General features: G+C 32.2%; 3 protein-coding genes and 2 non-coding genes across 8 annotated transcripts; 1 reads left to right on the forward strand and 4 right to left on the reverse strand.

Annotated features, from left to right (window-relative positions):
• The first annotated feature begins 735 nt into the window (after window positions 1-735).
• Window positions 736-4915, forward strand: LOC112707350 (probable receptor-like protein kinase At5g18500). Its single transcript, XM_025759048.3, has 8 exons — window positions 736-1357; window positions 1912-2561; window positions 2710-2814; window positions 3156-3278; window positions 3360-3530; window positions 3727-3856; window positions 4053-4265; window positions 4401-4915. Exons 2-8 carry the CDS (start codon window positions 1930-1932, stop codon window positions 4524-4526), a joined length of 1500 nt encoding a protein of 499 aa, XP_025614833.1. The 5' UTR covers window positions 736-1357; window positions 1912-1929; the 3' UTR covers window positions 4527-4915.
• Window positions 4916-5592: 677 nt separating this feature from the next.
• On the reverse strand, window positions 5593-6572 carry LOC112707355 (uncharacterized). The gene has a single exon (XM_025759061.3). It carries the CDS (start codon window positions 6281-6283, stop codon window positions 5795-5797), a length of 489 nt encoding a protein of 162 aa, XP_025614846.1. The 5' UTR covers window positions 6284-6572; the 3' UTR covers window positions 5593-5794.
• A 991-nt stretch (window positions 6573-7563) lies between these two features.
• On the reverse strand, window positions 7564-7759 carry LOC112715098 (U2 spliceosomal RNA). The gene has a single exon (XR_003159467.1). It is a non-coding gene; the product is annotated as a U2 spliceosomal RNA (small nuclear RNA).
• An 8412-nt stretch (window positions 7760-16171) lies between these two features.
• LOC112715164 (U2 spliceosomal RNA) lies at window positions 16172-16367 on the reverse strand. Its single transcript, XR_003159487.1, has one exon. It is a non-coding gene; the product is annotated as a U2 spliceosomal RNA (small nuclear RNA).
• Window positions 16368-16557: 190 nt separating this feature from the next.
• Window positions 16558-20001, reverse strand: LOC112707363 (pto-interacting protein 1). 4 transcript variants are annotated; one of them, XM_025759086.3, is made up of 8 exons: window positions 19710-20001; window positions 18782-18876; window positions 18392-18639; window positions 18168-18294; window positions 17665-17938; window positions 17309-17441; window positions 17105-17191; window positions 16558-16945 (listed from the first exon to the last, which is right to left on the reverse strand). In XM_025759086.3, the coding sequence occupies exons 2-8, from the start codon at window positions 18861-18863 to the stop codon at window positions 16811-16813; spliced, it is 1086 nt and encodes a 361-aa protein (XP_025614871.1). In that variant the 5' UTR covers window positions 18864-18876; window positions 19710-20001; the 3' UTR covers window positions 16558-16810. The 4 variants fall into 4 exon arrangements, with proteins under 4 accessions (XP_025614871.1, XP_025614879.1, XP_025614865.1 ...); XM_025759094.3 differs by having other exon boundaries at window positions 18782-18871; window positions 19710-19940; XM_025759080.3 differs by having other exon boundaries at window positions 18782-18871; window positions 19453-19940.
• Between the last annotated feature and the right edge of the window lie 1225 nt (window positions 20002-21226).

The raw sequence follows: 21226 nt of genomic DNA on the forward strand, positions 1-21226 counted from the left end.
GATGCAAGAAAGAAAGATATTAGTAGTGACATGTTTTATTTTCCTATCACAAATGACACAATTGGAAAATGAAATATGGAAGAAGGGTATAATGGACCAATGAGAAAATTGATATGGTGTCCAGTCTGTTTCCTTGACTATCCAGCTTACTGAATGAGATAACAAAACAAAGTCCCATTAAATAATAAATATACTTGGATTAAAATGAAATTTAGTAATTTACGCAATTCAAGGTATATGGAAATTGGAGAAAAAAAAATATGACTTTGGGCTTATTCGTTGTGCAGTCTGTTCACTTGACCTTTTCAAAGTATTTTTTCAATTATTTTATTAATTTTTAATTATTATTTTCTTTCACAAATCAGTACTATAAAGTCTAGACCATTATTTTCAATTTAATTCAATAAACCCATTGTTTACTTGTCTCAATGTGCAATAATAATTACGCTGTTGATATTTTAAAATTGATGGCTGACTTGCAAAAATGAAATATAGAAAAAGACTTATGCAGAAGGTAAATTAATTATTAATAAAATTAGAATTTAGTAGTACTTTTTTAAATTAAAATTTAATACAGTATCTTTTTCCATTTCCACAATTGTATATTATTGTACTAATGTATTTATTATTAATGTCAAATACTACCATTTAAGTCTTAAGCATCTGTTTATCTGTCACAGTCTGCACAAATAATCATGAGAATATAAAAAGAATTCGAAGTGGAATTTTGTTTTATTTAATTAATAATTTCTTTTCTTTTTCTTTAAAAAAAATAGAAAAAGGAAAGAAAACATGCAGGGAAAATTGAAAGAGATTAAAAAGGGTGGTGTGTGGGGGAGGGAAGAAATTTGAAGAAACAGCAAAGAAAGTTTGGATTTTTTATGCTTATTTTTTACTGTAATGTAATGTGAGGGAGTGATTCATTCATTCCTTTCACTTCTTCTCATGTCACTTCCCATCACCTACCACTGATAATTCCATGCCTTGTTATTAACCCCACCAACACCAATTTCCCTCTTCATTCTCAGAATTTCATGTGCCTCTTGTGCTCTCCAATTCCCTCCAACAACAACTTCACAAAAAGGCTAAAAAGGGTTCATCTTTTTGTGTGAGGAGGGAGGGGGCAATGGTGCTACTCTTAGAATTGAAAAAGCTCCATTTTTGAGGTTGGAAGCTGAGACCCATTTGCACAATTGAGAGAACCCAGAATTCAAAGTCACATTTTGAGTAATGGGGTTGAGATGGGAATGTGCCAATGGGTTCATATCCAAGAGGGTATTTTTGGGTGCTCAAGAGATCTAGTATTCTAGCTTTTTGAGAATTCTGTGAAGGATTTCAGTAATTGGGTTCTGGAAAGGTATTCACTTTCTCCTCTCTCGCTTATATGACATTTTTCTTTTTGATTCTCTGCTTAGTTGCTGGAAAAATCTCAGAGATGTTAACACATGACTCTGCCTTAATTATTTGTTTCTTTTTTTAATAACAAATTTGAACTTTTATTTTTTACCTCATTTTTCCTGAGAAAATTAATAGTGTTAGATTTCCTCCCGAATTCGGTTTTCAAATATGATTTTAAACATTTTTTTTTAATGCTCTTTTGGCCTCTTAAAGATTTATATTTTCAAAAACTTTTGAAGCAATAGAGCTGCATTTTAATTTTTTACACTGCTCTGGTTCATATTTGCTTGATTTTTACACGTACCGAGTCAAATAATCAGTAAGAGGAACGGACCTTTTCCATTTATTTCCATGTGGAAAAGATGTTACACAATTTAGATGTGTGATTTTCTTTTTTGAACATGTTTCCATGTATGGTGTGACTTGTGAGGAATTCAGTACCATAAGATGTCAATGCTTGATTTGGTTTTTTGCATTGAAGTGCATTCTTATATTTAACACTGGGTTCTACAGATATATTGGCAACAATAAATGGCATCTGATCTGAGTTCAGGGCTGTCCAAGAAAACGTTTGTTTTTGGTTTGAAGGCATGGGAATTAATGGGGATACTAGTTGGGTTGTTCATTGTAATCATTCTCGTAGTGCTATCAATATGTCTCACATCAAGAAAGAAATCCAGAAGAGTCAATGGAATGATTCCCCTTAGTCGCATGTTATCTGTTTCGGATGAGATCAAAGAGATTAGAGTTGATCAAGCTTCGGCAAATAATCAACCTCAAAGTGGTGCTTTTATGAGTCTGTATGACAAATTTAGTGACAGGGACTCTGAAAAGGTATTGATCCAAACAAAGAATGGGGATAATAGCAGTCACTCAGGTTCATTTATCCATGCCGAGAAAGACACAGGTGGTTCCCAATCAGGAGAAGAAAGTGGAGCCAAGTCTGTTTCTGCTTATAGAATTTCTTCAGCTTCACCTTTATCTGGTCTGCCCGAGTTCTCTCACCTCGGCTGGGGGCACTGGTTTACATTAAGGGACCTAGAAGTTGCAACGAACAGGTTTTCGAAAGACAATGTTATCGGCGAAGGGGGATATGGAGTTGTTTATCAAGGCAAGTTAATCAATGGGAGTCCTGTGGCTGTTAAGAAGCTCCTCAATAATCTGTAAGATTTTTGGATTAGATTATCAGGTTTTTTTGGCTATTTGTATGTTCAATTTCAAAATTGGTTTTATCGAATCTTTCTTGTCTTGTTTTACTAGGATGTGTGTATGCAGCTAGTTTAACTAACACTATCATCTCACCTGATGCAGAGGACAAGCCGAGAAGGAATTTAGGGTGGAAGTTGAGGCTATTGGTCATGTGCGGCACAAGAACTTAGTCAGACTTCTAGGTTATTGCATTGAAGGCACTCACAGGTATCAAATTGTTTTGTTCTGCATTCCATTTAATTAAACATCAAGATCTCCACTTTTGTTGTTATCATTATTATATGGAGATAAATGAGTCATTACAAAATGGTAACTGCATAATTATTATTATTATTATCTTTCTTTTAACTTGTATCCATTTGTGTTTGACTTTTGATGGCTGCTTTTATATGGATCTGACCATACAAAATGAATATTTAATACTTCTATTAATTACTGGAACATTTTGTTGCATGAAATTTCTTGGTAAACGGCATTCATGGTTGAAATTGCAGCTGCATATGGGAACATTTTTATTTTAACCCTTAGTGCTTCTCTGTGAATTTCAGGTTGTTAGTTTATGAGTATGTTAACAACGGCAATTTAGAGCAATGGCTTCATGGAGCCATGCGGCAGTATGGTTTTCTCACTTGGGATGCTCGGATTAAAATTCTTCTTGGAACAGCTAAAGCGTATGCTCTTTTAGACATAAAAAAAACTCGCTACTTGATCTGGGTCTTTCTTTCGGCTTACTGATCTTGATCATATTGCAGGTTGGCTTACTTGCACGAGGCAATCGAACCAAAAGTAGTACATCGAGATATTAAGTCGAGCAATATTTTAATTGATGATGATTTCAATGCCAAAATATCCGACTTTGGGCTGGCTAAGTTACTTGGTGCTGGAAAAAGTCATATTACAACTCGAGTAATGGGAACTTTCGGGTAAGATGTTTCTCTAACAATTTAGGACTTGTTTTATGTTTCAAAAGTAATTTTCCTTCTCATTTCCCATTTGTACCTTTTTATGTTGTACATTACAAATTGTGAATGAACTTAATCTTTTAGGTTATTGTTGGTAAAATGTATCTACTTGACTAACATATTTTCCTCCATTTTATGCCTGATTTGCATTTTTCAGATATGTAGCTCCTGAATATGCCAATTCTGGCTTATTGAATGAGAAGAGTGATGTTTATAGCTTCGGGGTATTGCTCCTCGAAGCAATAACTGGAAGAGACCCAGTGGATTATAGCCGACCAGCAGCTGAGGTGGGTCATGCATACATATCATGTTTCTTTTTGTTTTTTATTTTTTTGTGGTAGCATCATATGAGAGTTAAGAAACTTACATTATCTTCGTCAATGCATAGCTTCACTTGAACTCTAAACATGAAAATAACCATCGAAATTTCCCTAAGTACTCGACAACTTTTGCTATTCAACTTAAAATCATTGGACCTTGTAGGTAAATCTTGTTGACTGGCTCAAGATGATGGTAGGCAACAGGCGAGCAGAGGAGGTGGTGGATCCCAACATTGAGACCAGGCCATCAACAAGTGCCCTGAAAAGGGTCCTTTTGACTGCTTTGAGGTGTGTTGATCCAGATTCTGAGAAAAGACCGAAAATGAGTCAAGTTGTCCGAATGCTTGAATCAGAGGAATATCCCGTACCTAGAGAGGTTTGGATCCTTTCATCATTTAAATTCTTTATTTGAAGAATGTCATGACTGAACCACCTACTTTGATATCACTTGGTTATTCCATGTTAAGATTTGCAATTGGTGTTTTCTCAAAGAAGTTTATCAACATTTCAGGACCGAAGACGCCGAAAAAATCCGGCCGGAAATGCGGAGCTGGATGGTCAGAAGGAGGCTTCTGATACAGATAAGAGCGACAATCCAGATTCCAAGCCAAATGGCAGAAGTAACCAAAGGAAGTAAAGCCAGGAAGGCTGTACAAATTGGAAGAAATACCAATGAAGGGTCAATTTTTGCATTCTTTTGAGCATACTATGAGTTCATATGATTACCACATTGGCCATCAAAGCATATTACTCTGAAATGGTTTTATATACTTATTTTGTTGTTATAGCTCAGAAAATGTAGATGCTAGGAATATATAGATTGTTGTGTATGAAATACAAGAGAGAGCAAACAGATCCCTGCTTGCACTATTGTGTACAGTTTCATTGTTATTCTTACCCTTATACTTTGTTTTTGTCACTCATGATGCATTGTGTAAAATGACAAGGGAAAAAAAGATCATCAAAAACAGAAAAAGAAGTGCTTATTATTGTCTATAATTGCAGTGAATTATTTCTTTGTTATTATGGAACAATAGTTTGTACTCTTCCATTCACTTTATTAGTTTTATTATGGGAACCACCTCTACTGCTACCTCCTAAAGTAGCATTACAGCCACCAAAATAACTGAAAATGCGGTTGCTAAGCAATGACTATAATGACTAATAATATAAAATGTTAGGTGTTAACATAAAGTAAAATCTCAACTGTTGATAGAACCTATAATAATGACAACGGCAACAGTTCAGGCTTTTGCACATGATTCTGCTAAATTTTATATTGCATAAACAAAGTCTTCTTGGCAAAGTTCTTGAATGAATAAGTCCATTGTTAGTTTCTTTAATAGGCACCTTATTAAGTGGAATTAGGATTAGGATTTTAAAGGCTTTTGTAAGGAGAAAATTGAGGTAAAAAGATTTCAATTGACACATCTTAAGAAGTTCAGCGTGATAGCAGTCAAACCATCTCAACACGTTAATAGTTATGTGACGACGAAAACAAGGTTAGAACTAATTTGAGTCACAAATGTTAAGTCGGAGGACCAAAATGAGTAAATCAAAATTTTGGGGAATTGATTGACGCGCAAGTATAATTTCAGCGACCAATTTGAGTATTAACTCCACAAAAACATGTCAATTTTGTTGCTAATAATATCAAACACTTGATCATAGCATCCCAGACAATAACCAAATCAATACTAGCATTTGGTAAAATTGAAATCATAAAACATTGATTTTTTTATTTTTTATTCTTTATCTTTTGTTTCTGTAACAAAGTATATGTTATACAAGAAATAAGTAAATGCCACATCCAACAGTTCAAACAAAAAACAGACCACAACATAATCTAGTTGCCAATTATTCATAAATCATCATGAACTTGACATATAATTCAAGCTAGTTCAATTATATTTCTTTAATCTGATTCTCCTTCAACTCAAGGAGGTACTTCTCCTCTTCCTCTTGAGTCATGAAAGAAGTAACAGGAAAAGACCTTCCTATCCCCATAGGAGTCTTAAATGTAATCTTCTTCCCTTTAGGATCCTCCATGCTCATCTCAGATATTGGCACCCAAATCATCATCTGCTTGCTCTTGATCCCACTCATCTTCTTCATCTTTAGCTTCTCAACATATCCGGTCACCTCGGCAGCATAGCTCACCTTTGTGTTTGTCTTCTCAAAGTAATGCTCGTATGGCGCCTTTAGCTTCATCCACACGAAACCTGTTTCCTTGACTCTGCCACACTCCACAAGGTCCTTCAATGGAAGAACACCCTTTGGGAAACCAAGCTCTTCCAAGAGCTCGATCGAGTGGCGATGACACTCTTCTGTGCCATAAACTATCTCTACTCCTTCATGATCCTTCATTGTTGAGATGATGCTGCTAGTAGCCATTTTTCTCAAAGAAAATTGTTAAATTCTTCTATAAGCTAAGGTAATTAATATCAAATTAAGGAACATAATAACAATAACAAAACACCATTGAATTATATATACAAACAAGGTGTACTACATAAACAAGGTCTAATGTGGAAGAAACTAATAAGGAAGTTGCTTCTTCTTGGAAGTTGAACAGATTGGTCTGTTTCTAAATGCAGTTGTTCAACCAATTAGGACTACAATTTATTGTTTGGTAGGTTTTTGCTTTGTCTACATATATATGAAGCTACCATTGCTTGGCCACATTAGATTGCTTAATTAAACTAAGAGCATGCTTATGTTATACAGAAGTAATCAAATTCGTATTTTATCACTATTAATAAGTTATACAGAAACGTTAAAATAAAATTGTTTTGGAATCAAATATTATAGTTCAAACAAACAATATGAATGTTAATTAGAACTTAGAAGTTTATATTATATATGGCATGCTATTGAATTCATAGGTGGATTTTGTTAGGAATTGGTAGTGAAGCTAAGTGTAATTGTCATAGCTTTGACTTTTTGTAGTGACGTTAGGTATAGATTTAAAATTTACTCGGTTTGAACAAAAATAAATTTAAGATAATGTTATCTTGTACCTTAACAAGGAAGAACTGTGCTGGAAACAACATTTGAGGGTAGAGATTCATTTAAGCGCGTCATTAGTATTGTAGCTTTTAACCTCTTACGATGAATAATAGGAAAAAATTTTGATATGAATGTGCCCCTATTTTTTTATAGGGTGTACAAAATAATAGTTTTAGAAACTACGCAATTAGTAGCCAAAATTTCCTCATATAACTTGGGCCGTCCTAGTTCTTAATATTCTGCCGCAACTTTACTGATTGTGTTTAATAAAAATTATAGCGTTAAGGATTTCTCCAAAATTTTGAAGCACTTCGACATTAAACTTGAACAGAAAACATCATATTGTTAAATGTTAATTACTGTTTTAGTTAGGTAATCAAAATATTAAAAAACCAGAAACATTTAATAGCTGCAAAGATTAAACAAGTCAATTGCTGAAAATCATTTCGTTAAGGCTCAATACACAATCCCATTTCGGTCCTCTCAAAATTCAAGCCGAATGGGAAGTATTTCGATCCAGGTAATGCATTGAAACTTAAAACATTCCCATAATTGATTAAATTACTAGGCATAAATTATTTTTTAATTGAATGGCCTATTTTTTTCATGAATTAAGAATCTTTTTTTGTTGTGCATGATGAATTACGAATCTTTGAACTAAATTGGTGGGATGCGCCAGGCCCAGGCAATAGTGTAAGGCCTAGGCGACGCTCGATGGGCCCAGTAGCAAGCTACTGTAGTGGCCCATCCCCCTCAAAAAATAAATTTAATATCGTGTGGGCCAATGGCCCACATATCAGATATTAAACTGATAAGAACAGATACTACACTTGATCTTAGCCAAAAGGCCGAGAAAGGTATGCTTTTTCACATATTCATTTCTTTGTTTTATACTAATGCCTTCCCTCTTTCCTCTTGTGCGCCGCTGATGTGGGACTTCTTAAGTAGTTCAAAGCCACAACCACAAACTGACTAAACCTTTCTACCAATCTTTCTTCAAACCCGATTAACAAATCTGGTCTCATCGTATTCACACACGAAAATTCTAACAAAATAATCCATGTTTACCTATATATATAAAAGTAGATTGTAGAATCTGAACAACAAAACAGTAGGTAGGTTCCATTGTGTCATTCAAAAACAGCAAAACTAAACTAGTTGCTGAGTTACCAATACAATCACACAAACAAAGATTCTAATATCTTTATAAACTGTTTTTTTTTTTTTTGCTGAATTCTGGTTTGAACTATGTTTATTTTATTTCTCAAATAAATTGATGGTTTTTTAATTGTTGTAGTGCATATAGTGTTATAGCATACATTTGTACATGTTATATAATACGAAAGTAGTAAAAGAAAATTAAATATGGCATGCTAAATTGAATATGGCATATATATTTGTACATGTTGTAGTGAAGATGAAAGTGACAGCCTCCTGTTTATACCATTTCTATTTAATACCAAATCTTGGAGAGTTTAGCTTAGCTTTTGCAGATTCAGTAAGAGCCATATAACTTGGAACTCTTTTCTTTGGGTCTGATTTCTGAATCCAAATAGCAATTTTGATGCTCATGTATCTTGTGTTTGTGTTTCACGCTGAGTATCAATGTACAAGTATTGTTCTGTTTTAATGTGTTGATCTCATTATAGATTGTTGTATGGAAGAGAGGGTATATCAGCTTCTTCATAACTCATGCTTTGGATTTGATGTGATTGCCAAGGTTACCATGTTTACGGTTCTAATTTTCCTATGATTGGCTACTGATAAGTAAAAATCGGACTGATTTGCATTAAACCACCAGAGAGTTTAATTTGTCTTCTGCAACCTTATTCATCTTTTTCAAACACAAAATCTTTTTCTTCAGGTAAGATTTGGGTTAAAGATACCTCAGTATTTTAATGAAAGATTTATGTATCTATGATTGCTTGACATCTTAAAAATCTAGGTATCATCTATATTTCTCTTTTACATCTTAAAAACCTAGTATACCTTCCGCTATCTTCATCCCTAGGCCACACTTTTGTAACTGCCTTTGACCCTTCTTCATAATAATCTCCATTGTAGTTGTATTAGCTCTGTCCCTGTTGTTTCATTTGAAAATGTTGAATACATACATGAATGATATAGATTTCTTTTGCCTGTTGTTGCTCCCATGGTTAATTGTTGTCAGATATGAATGAAAAACACACACTAAGACTAGTTAAGGTTTTCTTTTTGTTTTTTAAATCTTCCTTTGATGAATCTTTTATGTAATGATTTTATTTGTGTATTCTGTTCGTATGATTTTTTAAGGATTCCAAACCTATTGTACTACTTATAAACTTCACTATTCAATTAAGTATTTCATTGTTCTTATCTGAGTAATATTTTTTGGTCTTCTAATAAGACAACATGTTGATGCTGCATAATTAACCGTATTATATACTGTTAGTTGCAAAAGGAAAAACTAATGTTGAGAATTGTAAATTCAGTTTACTAGCTAGATAACATCTTATGTATCATATCTTTTTCATAATTTTTTAATGTAATCTTTAGTATAAGGTTCTTTTATTAAATATTTGTCATCCATAGAACTTAGTCATTTCAAAATCATCATAGTAAATTATATAATCAGCCATGTGACTGATTTTATACTTCAGATATATATTATGTGTTGATTTTATTTTTTAAATGATGAAAAAAGTTTTATATAGAATAAATAAATAGTAAAGTGTTTTAGTTAAATATTTTAATATTTTTTTGACAAAATGGATTTCAAACAGAAAATAAAAGTTATTGCTTGCTTGATTTTACCTTTAAATTAATGAATGACCTTATGGTTAAGTTGTTAATGATTTGCTATGTATTGATTATTTTGCAATTGAAAAAAAAAAAGAAAATGAAATGATAGTTACAGTAGACTAGTAATAAGGGATGTTAGTGTCGATAGAATTATTTATTTTAGCGATCTAGCATGTATAAAAAACACAAGAATGGATAGATGTGCCTTTCATGCATTGTGTAACATGCTTAAAGGGATTGAAAAGTTAGAACCAAGTAGGAATATGGGTGCGAAAGTAATGGTTGCCATGTTTTTACATACTATAGCACATGACGTCAAAATTAGAATAATAAAGAGACAATTTATGATATCTGCAAAAACAATTAACAGGCGGTTTAATGATATATTGCTTGCTATTTTGAAATATCATAATTTCTTACTGAAGAAACCTCAACCATTTAGCCAAGATAGAATAGATGAACGATGAAAATGGTTCAAGGTAATTTATCTTGTTGATGTTGTTAAACCTTGTATGCTTGGTGTTCTTTAGGATTGAGTTAATTGATCTTTATTTTGGATTTTAGAATTGCTTAAGAGCCTTAGATGATACTCATATCAAAGTCAATGTCCTTGAAGCTGATAAGCCTAGATATCGAAACAGAAAAGGTGGCATAACAACCAATGTACTTGGAGTGGTTGCTTCCCATATGCAATTTATCTATGTACTGGCGGGTTGGGAGGATTCAGCTGCAGATTCTAGGATATTGCGAGACACACTATTTTGCAATGGATTTAGTGTTCCCTAAAGTATTTTATTGAAACTTTAGTATGTTATTAAAGTAACAATTTGATCTTTTATTAATTTTGTTTAATTTTATACGTCACACTAGGTCATTACTACTTATGTGATGCTGGATACATAAATTGTGAAGGATTTTTGGCACTTTATAAAGGACAAAAATATCATTTGAGTGAGTTTAACCACATAATCAACCCAGTACTACTCAAAAAATTTTTAATATGAAACACTCACAAGCTAAGAATGTCATTAAAAGGGTATTTGGAGTATTGAAAGTAAGATGAAGAATTTTAAGAAAAATACCATTTATCCTATTAAGACTCAAGGAAGAATTATAACTTTTTGCTGTCTTTTACATAATCACATTAGAAGAGTGATGGTTATGGATCCTATTGTTAAGATAGAAGATTAAAAGTTTAATTACTCTGTTGGTCCCTATAGTTTCGCGAAATTTTCAATTAGGTCCATGTACTTTTTTTCCTTTTAATTGAGTCCCTACACCAATTTTTTTTTCAATTAGATCTCTTTTGGTAGTAATTGGCTTAATTGTATAGGGATCCAACTAAAAAAAGTTGATGCAGGAACTCAAATAAAAGGAAAAAAAAGTGTAGAGACTCAATTAAAAAAATTTGGTACAAGGACTCAATTAAAAGTAAAAAAAAGTATAGGGACCTAATTAAAAATTTCGCGAAACTATAGGGATTGACAGAGTAATTAAACCAAGATTAAAATATGCTCGAAGTAGATGATAAGACGATGAGACGAGTGATGCTTGGGGCAGATGGAGGAATTAACTTGCACAAGAAATGTGGAACTAATAGAGGAGAAGAAATCACGCTCGATAATTGTGATCATTTTTCTACGTGTGAAGCTGTCTATTGTGACATTGATTATATTTTGTTGATGTGTTTGTGTTCTTGTACGAGAATTGTGCATGTATGTTTATTAGTGCTAGTAATTTTTTATTTTTGAGATTTTTTTGTAACTTTCATTTGGATAATAATAAAGCTTTTTTAATAAATTTAATTGTGATAATGTTAATTTTAATTAAAAATATTTGTTATTAAGAGTATTTTAGTAAAATTAAAAAAAATAAAATCGATAATAATTTTAATTAAACATATTTTTTGTTAAGGGTATTTTAGTAAGTTTTTAATTAAAAGTATTTTTGTAAATTCAAAATGTAAATAATAATAGGAGGAATATTTTTGGTTGAAATTATTTAATATTAGGGCGTTTTTGGAAATAAATATTTTTTGTTCAAAAATAATAATATTAACCTTTTAATTGAAAATGCAGTCATATGTAAATTGTTTGATAATTCGCCCCTATAAATCAAATGGAAATCAAAATTATCTAAATCTCCCAAATGTAAAAGATTACCTGAATGTCTCCATTTATAAACCTATATAAATCAAATTCAATGAATTGGAATTAGACTTGTTAGTAGTAAATCGAATCTAATGGATTCGAATTACTTTATTTCGGGTTCAAAACGTAAATCGAATTCAATGAATTCCAATTAGACCAAACACTAATAAATCGAATCAAATAGCTTCGATTTATACATGGTAATCGTCAATGATAAATCGATTCCATTAGCATCGATTTGCTATGAATTTTTATTTTTTTTAATTTTTAATACTTTGAGTTTTTATTATTATAAATTTTTGGTATTTTGTGCACTCCTTATTTTAGAGATTTTTTATATTCTTGTACTATTAGTACTCATATTTTTAGTAAAAATATTATATATACATAAAAAATTAAATACTTATGCAATTGTGTATAAATGACACTATTAAATTATACTTCCAACTTAATTTTTTTATTTTGAGTACTTATATAAATGACACTATTTTTACTCATTATCACTGCTTTTTATAAAGTAGAAAATCTATAAATATAAAATTGATATAAAATAAAAATATTATATATAAATATGGGCAATTTATGCAAATAAAATAATTTGAAAGAATGCTTACCAGATTACAACATTACAAAATAGCAGACGCAATTGCAATTTTTTATTTATATGTAAATTGCGACACTCTAACGCGGATTTCATTAACACGTTAACCGCTACACCCTTTCGCGGTTTACGTTCAGATCCTGAAACAACTGTTGTAGCGATTTATGAAGAGATAAGCTGCAAGAGTAATCCGCGAGACCCTGTAGCGGTTTATGAAGTCCGTGAGACCCTGTAGCGGTTTATGAAAAAATTGACTCACTATAAAAACCGTATGATACTGTAGCAGATTTCATTTGCGGAGTTTTGGAAGTGAGATAGAGAGAGAAAGTAGTGAGAAGTTAGAGAGGATTGGTTGGATTTTCTTTGAGTTTATTCGGAACAATCTCTTTAAATGGGACCATGGCAAACGAAAGGCACTTGTACCGATTCAACGGCATTGCTCACGTAGAGGGCGACATCAATAAAGAGGTTGTTTTATTCTCTTTAGTTTGGTTAATATTCCGTATATGTATTTAGTATTAAGGAACTTATAGATTAATTGGAAAAACAGAACCTTAATTTAGTGTAAGGTTTGAAAATTAAAATTTAAAAATAAATGTAGAGATTGAAATTAGATATTTAAAAATAAAGATTGAAATTTGAAATGTAGAATTTGACTTGTTGTTAGTAGGGATGGACTAAAAAAGGGGGGGAGACAAGTAGCGGCCTTGTCTTTCCCCCCCCAAAAAATAAATTTTAAAAACTCATATTATTATAATAGATGCATTGTATAGAATAAAATTTAATAGTATACTGATAGTAAAAAAAATTATTATTCTTTATGTATTAGGATTTAAATTTTTCTACATATATTATTTGTATTTTTTATTAAATCTAGACTTTTTTTTCATTTATTTTTTTAGGATTAATTTTAACGTTTATAATCATATAAAAATACTTTAATATTATTGATAATAATGTTATTTTTTTCTAATTTTATTTAGTTTCTTCTTTTTTGTTATTTTTAATTAATTTTTATGTCTATTATTATATCAAAATACTTTAATATATTTTAAATTTACATAATAACATTGTTAGTGCAATTAATTTATATTATCTTAATCAGGTGTTAGAATTTAATCAGATGTTCTTTATTTTTGTCACAATATGCAGCCAAGTCGGTGTGTTTATAGGGTTCGCAGGCAACAGAATATGTCGTTATATGATAGGATCATACTCTATTTGGAGAGGGTTGGGTTGTAGCACTTGGTAAGGCTGAACGCGCATTGGTTTTGGTTGGATGAGCAGTGCATTTATTGAGAGGTGACGGCCCGAGACCCACACTTTTTATATACCATTCGGAGAGTGCATTATCACGCTCCAAGATGTGGCATATCAGCTGGGGCTGTCCGTGGATGGACAGCCTGTTTCTGGGTGCATATCGAGGGGGCAGGCCGGCGTGGGAGTGGTTTCAGGAGTTATTTAGTGAGCTTCCACCACCGGAGAAGGTGAAACATCAGGGTGTTACCAGCTGATGCTTCTGAGGAGACTATGCGCATATATGCATGTGCATATATTATGATGCTTCTGTCGACTCAGCTGTTTAGGGACAAGAGTGGGAATCGTGTCCACATTCGATGGTTGTCATTTGTGGCAAGACTCAACGACATGGGTAGCTTTAACTGGGGTCAGCTGCGTTGGCATAGCTATACGATGCATGTGTCGGGTGGCCAACAAAAACGTAACTAACTTGTCTGGACCCCTATATTTATTACAGTCATGGATCTTTTAGCGATTTTCCACACTCAGGCCTCAGGGGTTTGACGAGTTCTCTTTTCCGTTAGCATCCAGGTATTAGTTAATACACTTAGTCTTTCATTTTTCGTTACAAGTTATTAACGTTCTATATCTGAAATTACACGTTGATGTGATATTATTGTCATTCAGGTGGGCCACTTACTTACCCACATATGATGAAAAGGAACAAAGAATGATTCAATTTCGCCTTGTATTAAACCAACAGGGTGTAACGGTTTACGTGTTAATGGAATTCGCGCAAGGGTGTCACAGATTACATACAAATAAAAAAATTGTAATTGCGTCTGCTGTTTTGTAATGTTGTAATCTGGTAAAGTTTCTTTCCAATTGTTTTATTGGCGTAAATTTTCCTATAAATATTATATATTATATATAATATTTTTCTTCATGCATAAATATTTTTTTATTAATATCATTTTTTTTCTTTATGCATAAAAACTCAAAAGAATTAAAAATTCATAGTAAATCGATGCTAATTGAGCCGATTTATCATAGGCCAATATCATGTATAAATCGTATTCAGTGAATCGATTTACCAGTGAGGCTAAATCGAAGCTATTTGATTTGATTAACTAGTGTGCATATAAATCGATACTCATGAATTCGATTTACTAGTGTTTGGTCTAATTTGAATTCATTGAATTCAATTTACGTTTGAACCTTAAATAAAGTAATTCGAATCCATCAGATTCAATTTACTACTAATGAGCCTAATTCGAATCTACATAAATTTATAGATCGAGACATGCAGGTAAGGTTTTTACATTTAGGGAATTCAAGTAATTTTGGTTTCATTTGGTTTATAGAAGTGAATTATCTTAAATTTTTTTATGTTGATTATTAAGTTTAATTATGAACCTTCTAATTTGAATGATTAAAGAAAATTTTGACATATTACATAATTAAATAAGTATTTTGTGTTAATTTTAATTATAATAATTTAAAAATTTTCATATTAGATTAGAAATGAAAGAATTATTGTTGTTTATTATTAAATTTTGAATAGTAATATTTGTTAGAAATAAACTTTAAATGGTAATAATATTCTTAATTAATATTAATGAATATAATTTAAAACAAAATGATAGGAATAATAATTATTAGAATTAGATAAAAATAGATTAAGATATGTGTGAACACTAGATTAAAATAACAGTTTATATAGGCATTTACTCTTCACGTAAACCGCTACTCAAACATCAATAAATTAAATAGCAACAGCACTAATGGTTTTTGTGTCCATTTACATGTAATCCGCAGCTAGCTACAATAAATTATGTATTTACGTAAACTGCAGTTTCTATAAATATATAAAACAATGTATTTGTTTCATATTTAAAAGGATACAATTGCATAAATTTAAAAGACAAATAATTTATTTATGTAAATTGCACTAATTTTAAAGTTTAAAAAAATAAAATAGAATTCCTATGTTCTAATCACAAAATTCGATAAAACTTACATAAATAACTCAAGACTTTAATTTAAAATAATTAAATACTAAACTTATAATTTTAAAATTTAAATCTAAATTTTAAAGCCTTACAAAAATATATGAAATACAATAACTAAAAATAAACAAATTATGCTGGCAACATGAGCAATGCCACCTGTAGGCCCCAACAAACTCGAGCAACCCACACTTTACTCTCTCCCTCTCTAGAAATCTAGAAATTGTTTCTTTCTCTCTCTAAAATCCCAACCGTATTGTCTTCCCAGCTTCCCGTCTTTTTCTCTCTAAATCCATTTTAAAGAATGGTAAAATTAAAATCCAAATAATTTATTTTGGTAAACTACCCTAAATATAAATATTAGGCATAAATCATTTAATTAACTGCTCTATTTTTTTCATGAATTAAGAAATGTTTAAACTATATTAGGCATAAATCATTTAATTAACTGCTCTATTTTTTTCATGAATTAAGAAATGTTTAAACTAAATTGGTGGGATGCGCCAGGCCCAGGCGATAGTGTAAGGCCTAAGCGACGCCCGATGGGCCCAGTAGCAAGCTACTGTAGTGGCCCACCCCCCTCAAAAAATAAATTTAATATCGTGTGGGCCAATGGCCCACATATCAGATATTAAACTGATAAGAACAGATACTACACTTGATCTTAGCCAAAAGGCCGAGAAAGGTATGCCTACTTAGCTCTTCATTTCTTTATTTTATACTAAAGCCTTCCCTCTTTCCTCTTTTGCGCCGCAGATGCGAGACTTCTTAAGTAGTTCAAAGCCACACATGACACACCACAAACCCACTGAACCTTTCTACCAATCTTTCTTCAAACACGATTAACAGATCTGGTCTCACCGTATTCACACAAGAAAATTCTAACAAAATAATCCATATTTACCTATATATATAGAAGTAGATTGTAGAATCTGCACAACAAAAAAGTAGGTAGGTTCCATTGTGTCATTCAAAAACAGCAAAACTCAACTAGTTGCCGAGTTACCAAAACAATCACACAAACAAAAATATCAAGACTATATCTAGTATGCCTTTGAGACACTGATTATTGACACTCAATGGAAGGCATTCTGCTGCAGTTTCAAGAAGGAATGAAGGGGCTTCTGAGAATTTACATCTTGTGTGCTGATTCCTTTGGTTGACCGGAACGGGTATTGAGTAGTGGTTGTAGAGCTTTCACTACAATGCTCATGTTTGGCCGGAACTCGGCTTCATATTGGACACACAACGCAGCAACAGCAGCCAACTTTAACAACAAACATATAAAACAAATAAGTGAGACATAACGATTCTCCTAAACACAAATATGTGTTTGCCAAAGGTGGGAAAAGGAAGGGTTAAAACAACATGAATTTCATTCTAAACTTAAGGAATAAGAGTGTTTTGGAATAATCTAATTATGTACCTTTGCTACTGCCTTTGGAGGGTAGTCTCCCTTTAATCTAACATCAACACACTGCTTCACCTTATCTTCACTAAGCCTTGGTGTTGCCTAATATAACCCAGCAAACAAAAATCATAATGTTAAAACCTGAAAAATTAAATCAATTTAAGGTGTTTAAGACACACCAAAATTTTAACAGAAAAAAAACCCAGTAAGTATCAGTACCCATGTCACAAGGCTTTGCTGTCCTCGAGGCAGCGTGTGATCAACAGGTTTACGGCCAGTTAACAGCTCCAGCAATATCACTCCAAAACTATACACATCACTCTTGGCAGTGAGTGTTCCAGTCATTGCATATCTGCCATCCACAAAAAAAAATGTACAATAAGATGTTGAAGTTCACTACACTTCACTATCCATAGATATTACTGATTTAGTCATTTGCCCAATCTTTACTGTGTTTCAATTACTTTCTATCATGTTAATTGAAAAAACTTAAACTTCTTTTTAACATTCTTCATTCCCTGAAAAAGTACACTCATTATACCAAAGTCCAATCAACATTTGTGTTAAGAACTTACTCTGGAGCATGATAACCAAAGGTGCCTAGAACACGGGTAGAATGGAGACGCGCTGCAGCATCCGGGTTTTGATTTGACAAATCAAAATCAGCAATCTTCGCAACATCATCATCAAAAAGCATTATGTTGCTCGACTTGATGTATCGATGGATGATATGAATCTCTGCCTTCTCATGAAGATATTCAAGTCCTCTGGCCGCTCCAACAGCAATTTTGACTCTTTGAGCCCATGAGAGAACTGGACCAGGCTGCGCACCCTTCACGCCTTTGCGTCCTATATTATCCACAGTTCTAGTAAGACTTGATGCCACAATGAAGAAAGCAATGGATATACTTATTATCTAATTTCAACTCACTTGGTAAAGAAAACATTATAAAAGGCTAGTCCAGTTTCATTCACAAGGATCACATATTCCAATCAACCAGCATTAGTCCTAATTTTACAATAACAAGCTATGCATAAAACTATGAACAATATGGTATTATTATTACTTATTACTAACCATGTAGAATATCATGAAGGGATCCTTTAGGAGCATACTCATAGGCAAGGGCGCGAAGAGGACCATCAACACAATAGCTAACTAGTTCAACAACATTTTCATGCTTTAACCTCGATACGATCGAGACCTACATAAGTTCAAAATCAAGGGTACTCAACATACAAAAAAAGTTGATAATTAGCTATGTTATGGATCATCGAAATTGAAACTGCATTGAACTGAACCTGTGCAAGAAATTCTTGGTCTGGTTGCCTGCTGGAATCTAACTTCTTAATTACAACATCACGGCCGTCTTTCAATGTTGCGCGATACACTTTCCCATATGCACCCTCACCAATGAAACATTTTGCCCCAAAATTGTCTGTCAAAGACTTCAATTCATCTAATGAAAGGGAAGGGACGGCAATCGGTTTGAATTCTATAATCTTAGGAGTGGTTACTGCAGTTGGTCTGGTACTATAACCGGTATTCCCTACATTGAACAAATGAAATTAAAGCAGCAAGGAAGTAATTCAGTGAACACATAAGCCATTAAACTTTATAACAGAAAATGTTGAAACAGAAATTGTAAAGACCGGGGGGGGGGGGGGGGGGGAATGAAGGAAATAGTGTACCAGTAGAATTTGTTGGCATTAAGGATCGGTTATCAGAAGGTTTATAACTATCATCTTGTTTGCAGAAGCCAAAGCAACCCATGATCCTCTCTATTCTAGAGGTAAATTTCAGTATCAGTGGTTAAATCATTGCAAGCAATATCAACAAGACTAATCACTAAACTAAGAACATTCATTACAGAAACCCCTTATTGTTTTTGCTCTCATGCATGAAAACAGACAATAACTAAAAAAAAAAAAAAAAAACAATACTGCATAAATTACCATGGTTTAAATTTTGCAAAATATATAAAATCACTAAAAAGTGAAAGCACTTCATTTCAAACCAAGTTCACAGGTTATAGAATTTACAATAAATGTAATGAAAAGAGTTTCAAAGGAAACTGGGACCAAAATTAATAGTACTTAATTACTTATTGTATCTTACATAAACATAACCGCACCTTATTAAACAAAACAGTAATTGAGGGATTCCAACTTCACATGTTTGAATCCATATATATATTATTATATTATCAATCACAGAAAAGGGCTAGCAAGAAAAATATTTTAAGAACAAATAAATAAAAGAAGAAGAGGGAGATAAACATGCAGAAACTAATTGACAGAAGAAAAATTGAAATTTCTGGGTTTTGATAAACAGAGTAAGTAACAAGAGTGCCGTTTCTTACATTTACAGTTACAGAGACACAGTAATCTAATCTAAGCCTCACTCTCTATCACGGAGAAACAAGAGTTGCAGACAATAATACCAGTCCTGAACCCTGATTAGTGATGATAATTCCAACGTATTTTTTAGAGAGAAAGAGTAACGGAAAAAGCACGCAAGGAATAAAAAAAAACGCGGAACATGAGTGTGCATGGACTGGTCAAAACCCAAAACCATGGACTAAAACTTCATAGTTTGAAAGAGAAAAATTCCTCTCACCCTTTAGACTTGTGAAGTAACAGAGAAAGAGGAAGAAAGTAAGAGGGGCAAATATGGAAACAAAGAAAAGAATGAATATTCGGTTTGAATATGGCAACAGGGGCGTTCTGTTTTTGTTTTTCTACTAGTTATTGTGCATTGACTTCACCGAGAAGAAGAAGAAGGAGGAAAGTGTGTCGTAATTGTAAGCGATAATAATATCAAACTTTTAAAAAAGAAAGAGAAAATGTTAAACTAAAACAACTGTAATGAAATGAATATAAAGGCGAAACACCCGCTTGCCAGTTTCCATTATGGCGGATTGTTACGTGCCCGTAATCTTTTACTTTTTGGACCCCGCTTTTCTTTTTCTTTTTTTATTTTATTTTTAAATCATTTTTTCATTAAATTTAATTTTGCCACAAGACGTGAACCATAGTCGATCGTCACTTTATCGTATTCGTTTTTTGAGGATCGTTTATATAATAATTGCAAAAATAATTATTTTTATGAAATTTAATTATTAAATATTAATTTGATTAAATATATTAAATTATCTAATAATTTTTAACTATTATTTTTCATATGAAAATATTCCTTTTAGAGTACATATAATATCTTTTTATATTATAATTAAATATATTAAAATTAAATTATAAATAAGCTAATTACTAAGAGTTTGGTCGTTTCATTGTTTGGATTTTTATAAATAAATAAAACCAATTATTTATTTACTAATATATTTTTATTTAATTATTTATATTTTTTATTTATTATTTATTCCATTTACAGTAACAATGAAATAAAAATATACATATTTTGTTATTACTGCTGACGAAATACATTCAAAATAGTATTTGTCCCTATCCGTTTGCAATAACATGAAACATGTAATAAGTTTTTATTACTTATTAGGAGATATTTAATTAGGTAATGAGGCCTCATCCTAGTTGGATATGTAGATTGAAGAAATGATAATCGGATATAAATATCACCAGATGTCTGACTGTTGGGAATAAGACACCATTCCTCCTTGAAAAAATACCTTTGACAGAGAAATAAAATAGACACAATCACAACACAAGAATTTAACGTGGAAACTCCAATTACCGGAGAAAAAACCACGGCCGTTGTCAAATGACAACCAGAGAATATCACTATGTGAAAATTGTTACAACACATAGACTTCTTTTCCTCACCGGCACCCCAGTACACCCACACTCTCTCAAAGCAAATATCTAACTACACCTCACAACACTCTCTAATCAAAGAGTACAGAGGAAAAGAAAAATCAGATACAAGCTTAAAGTGTTTCTGACTGGTGCAAAAACAAATGGAGAACTTAGCCTCATATTTATAGCCTAGGCCACCCACTCCATTTGCTATCCTAAGCAATATGGGACTAATTCAACCAAATCCTAACAATCTCCACCTTGATTGAAATAGTCACACATCTTCAGCTTCCATTGTCAACACCGACAATTCTTTGCTGCCATTGTCTATACCGACAATCATAGTTCAGAGAACTATCATACTCC

Source organism: Arachis hypogaea, chromosome 1, assembly GCF_003086295.3.
Source record: "Arachis hypogaea cultivar Tifrunner chromosome 1, arahy.Tifrunner.gnm2.J5K5, whole genome shotgun sequence".
Lineage (NCBI taxonomy): Eukaryota > Viridiplantae > Streptophyta > Magnoliopsida > Fabales > Fabaceae > Arachis > Arachis hypogaea.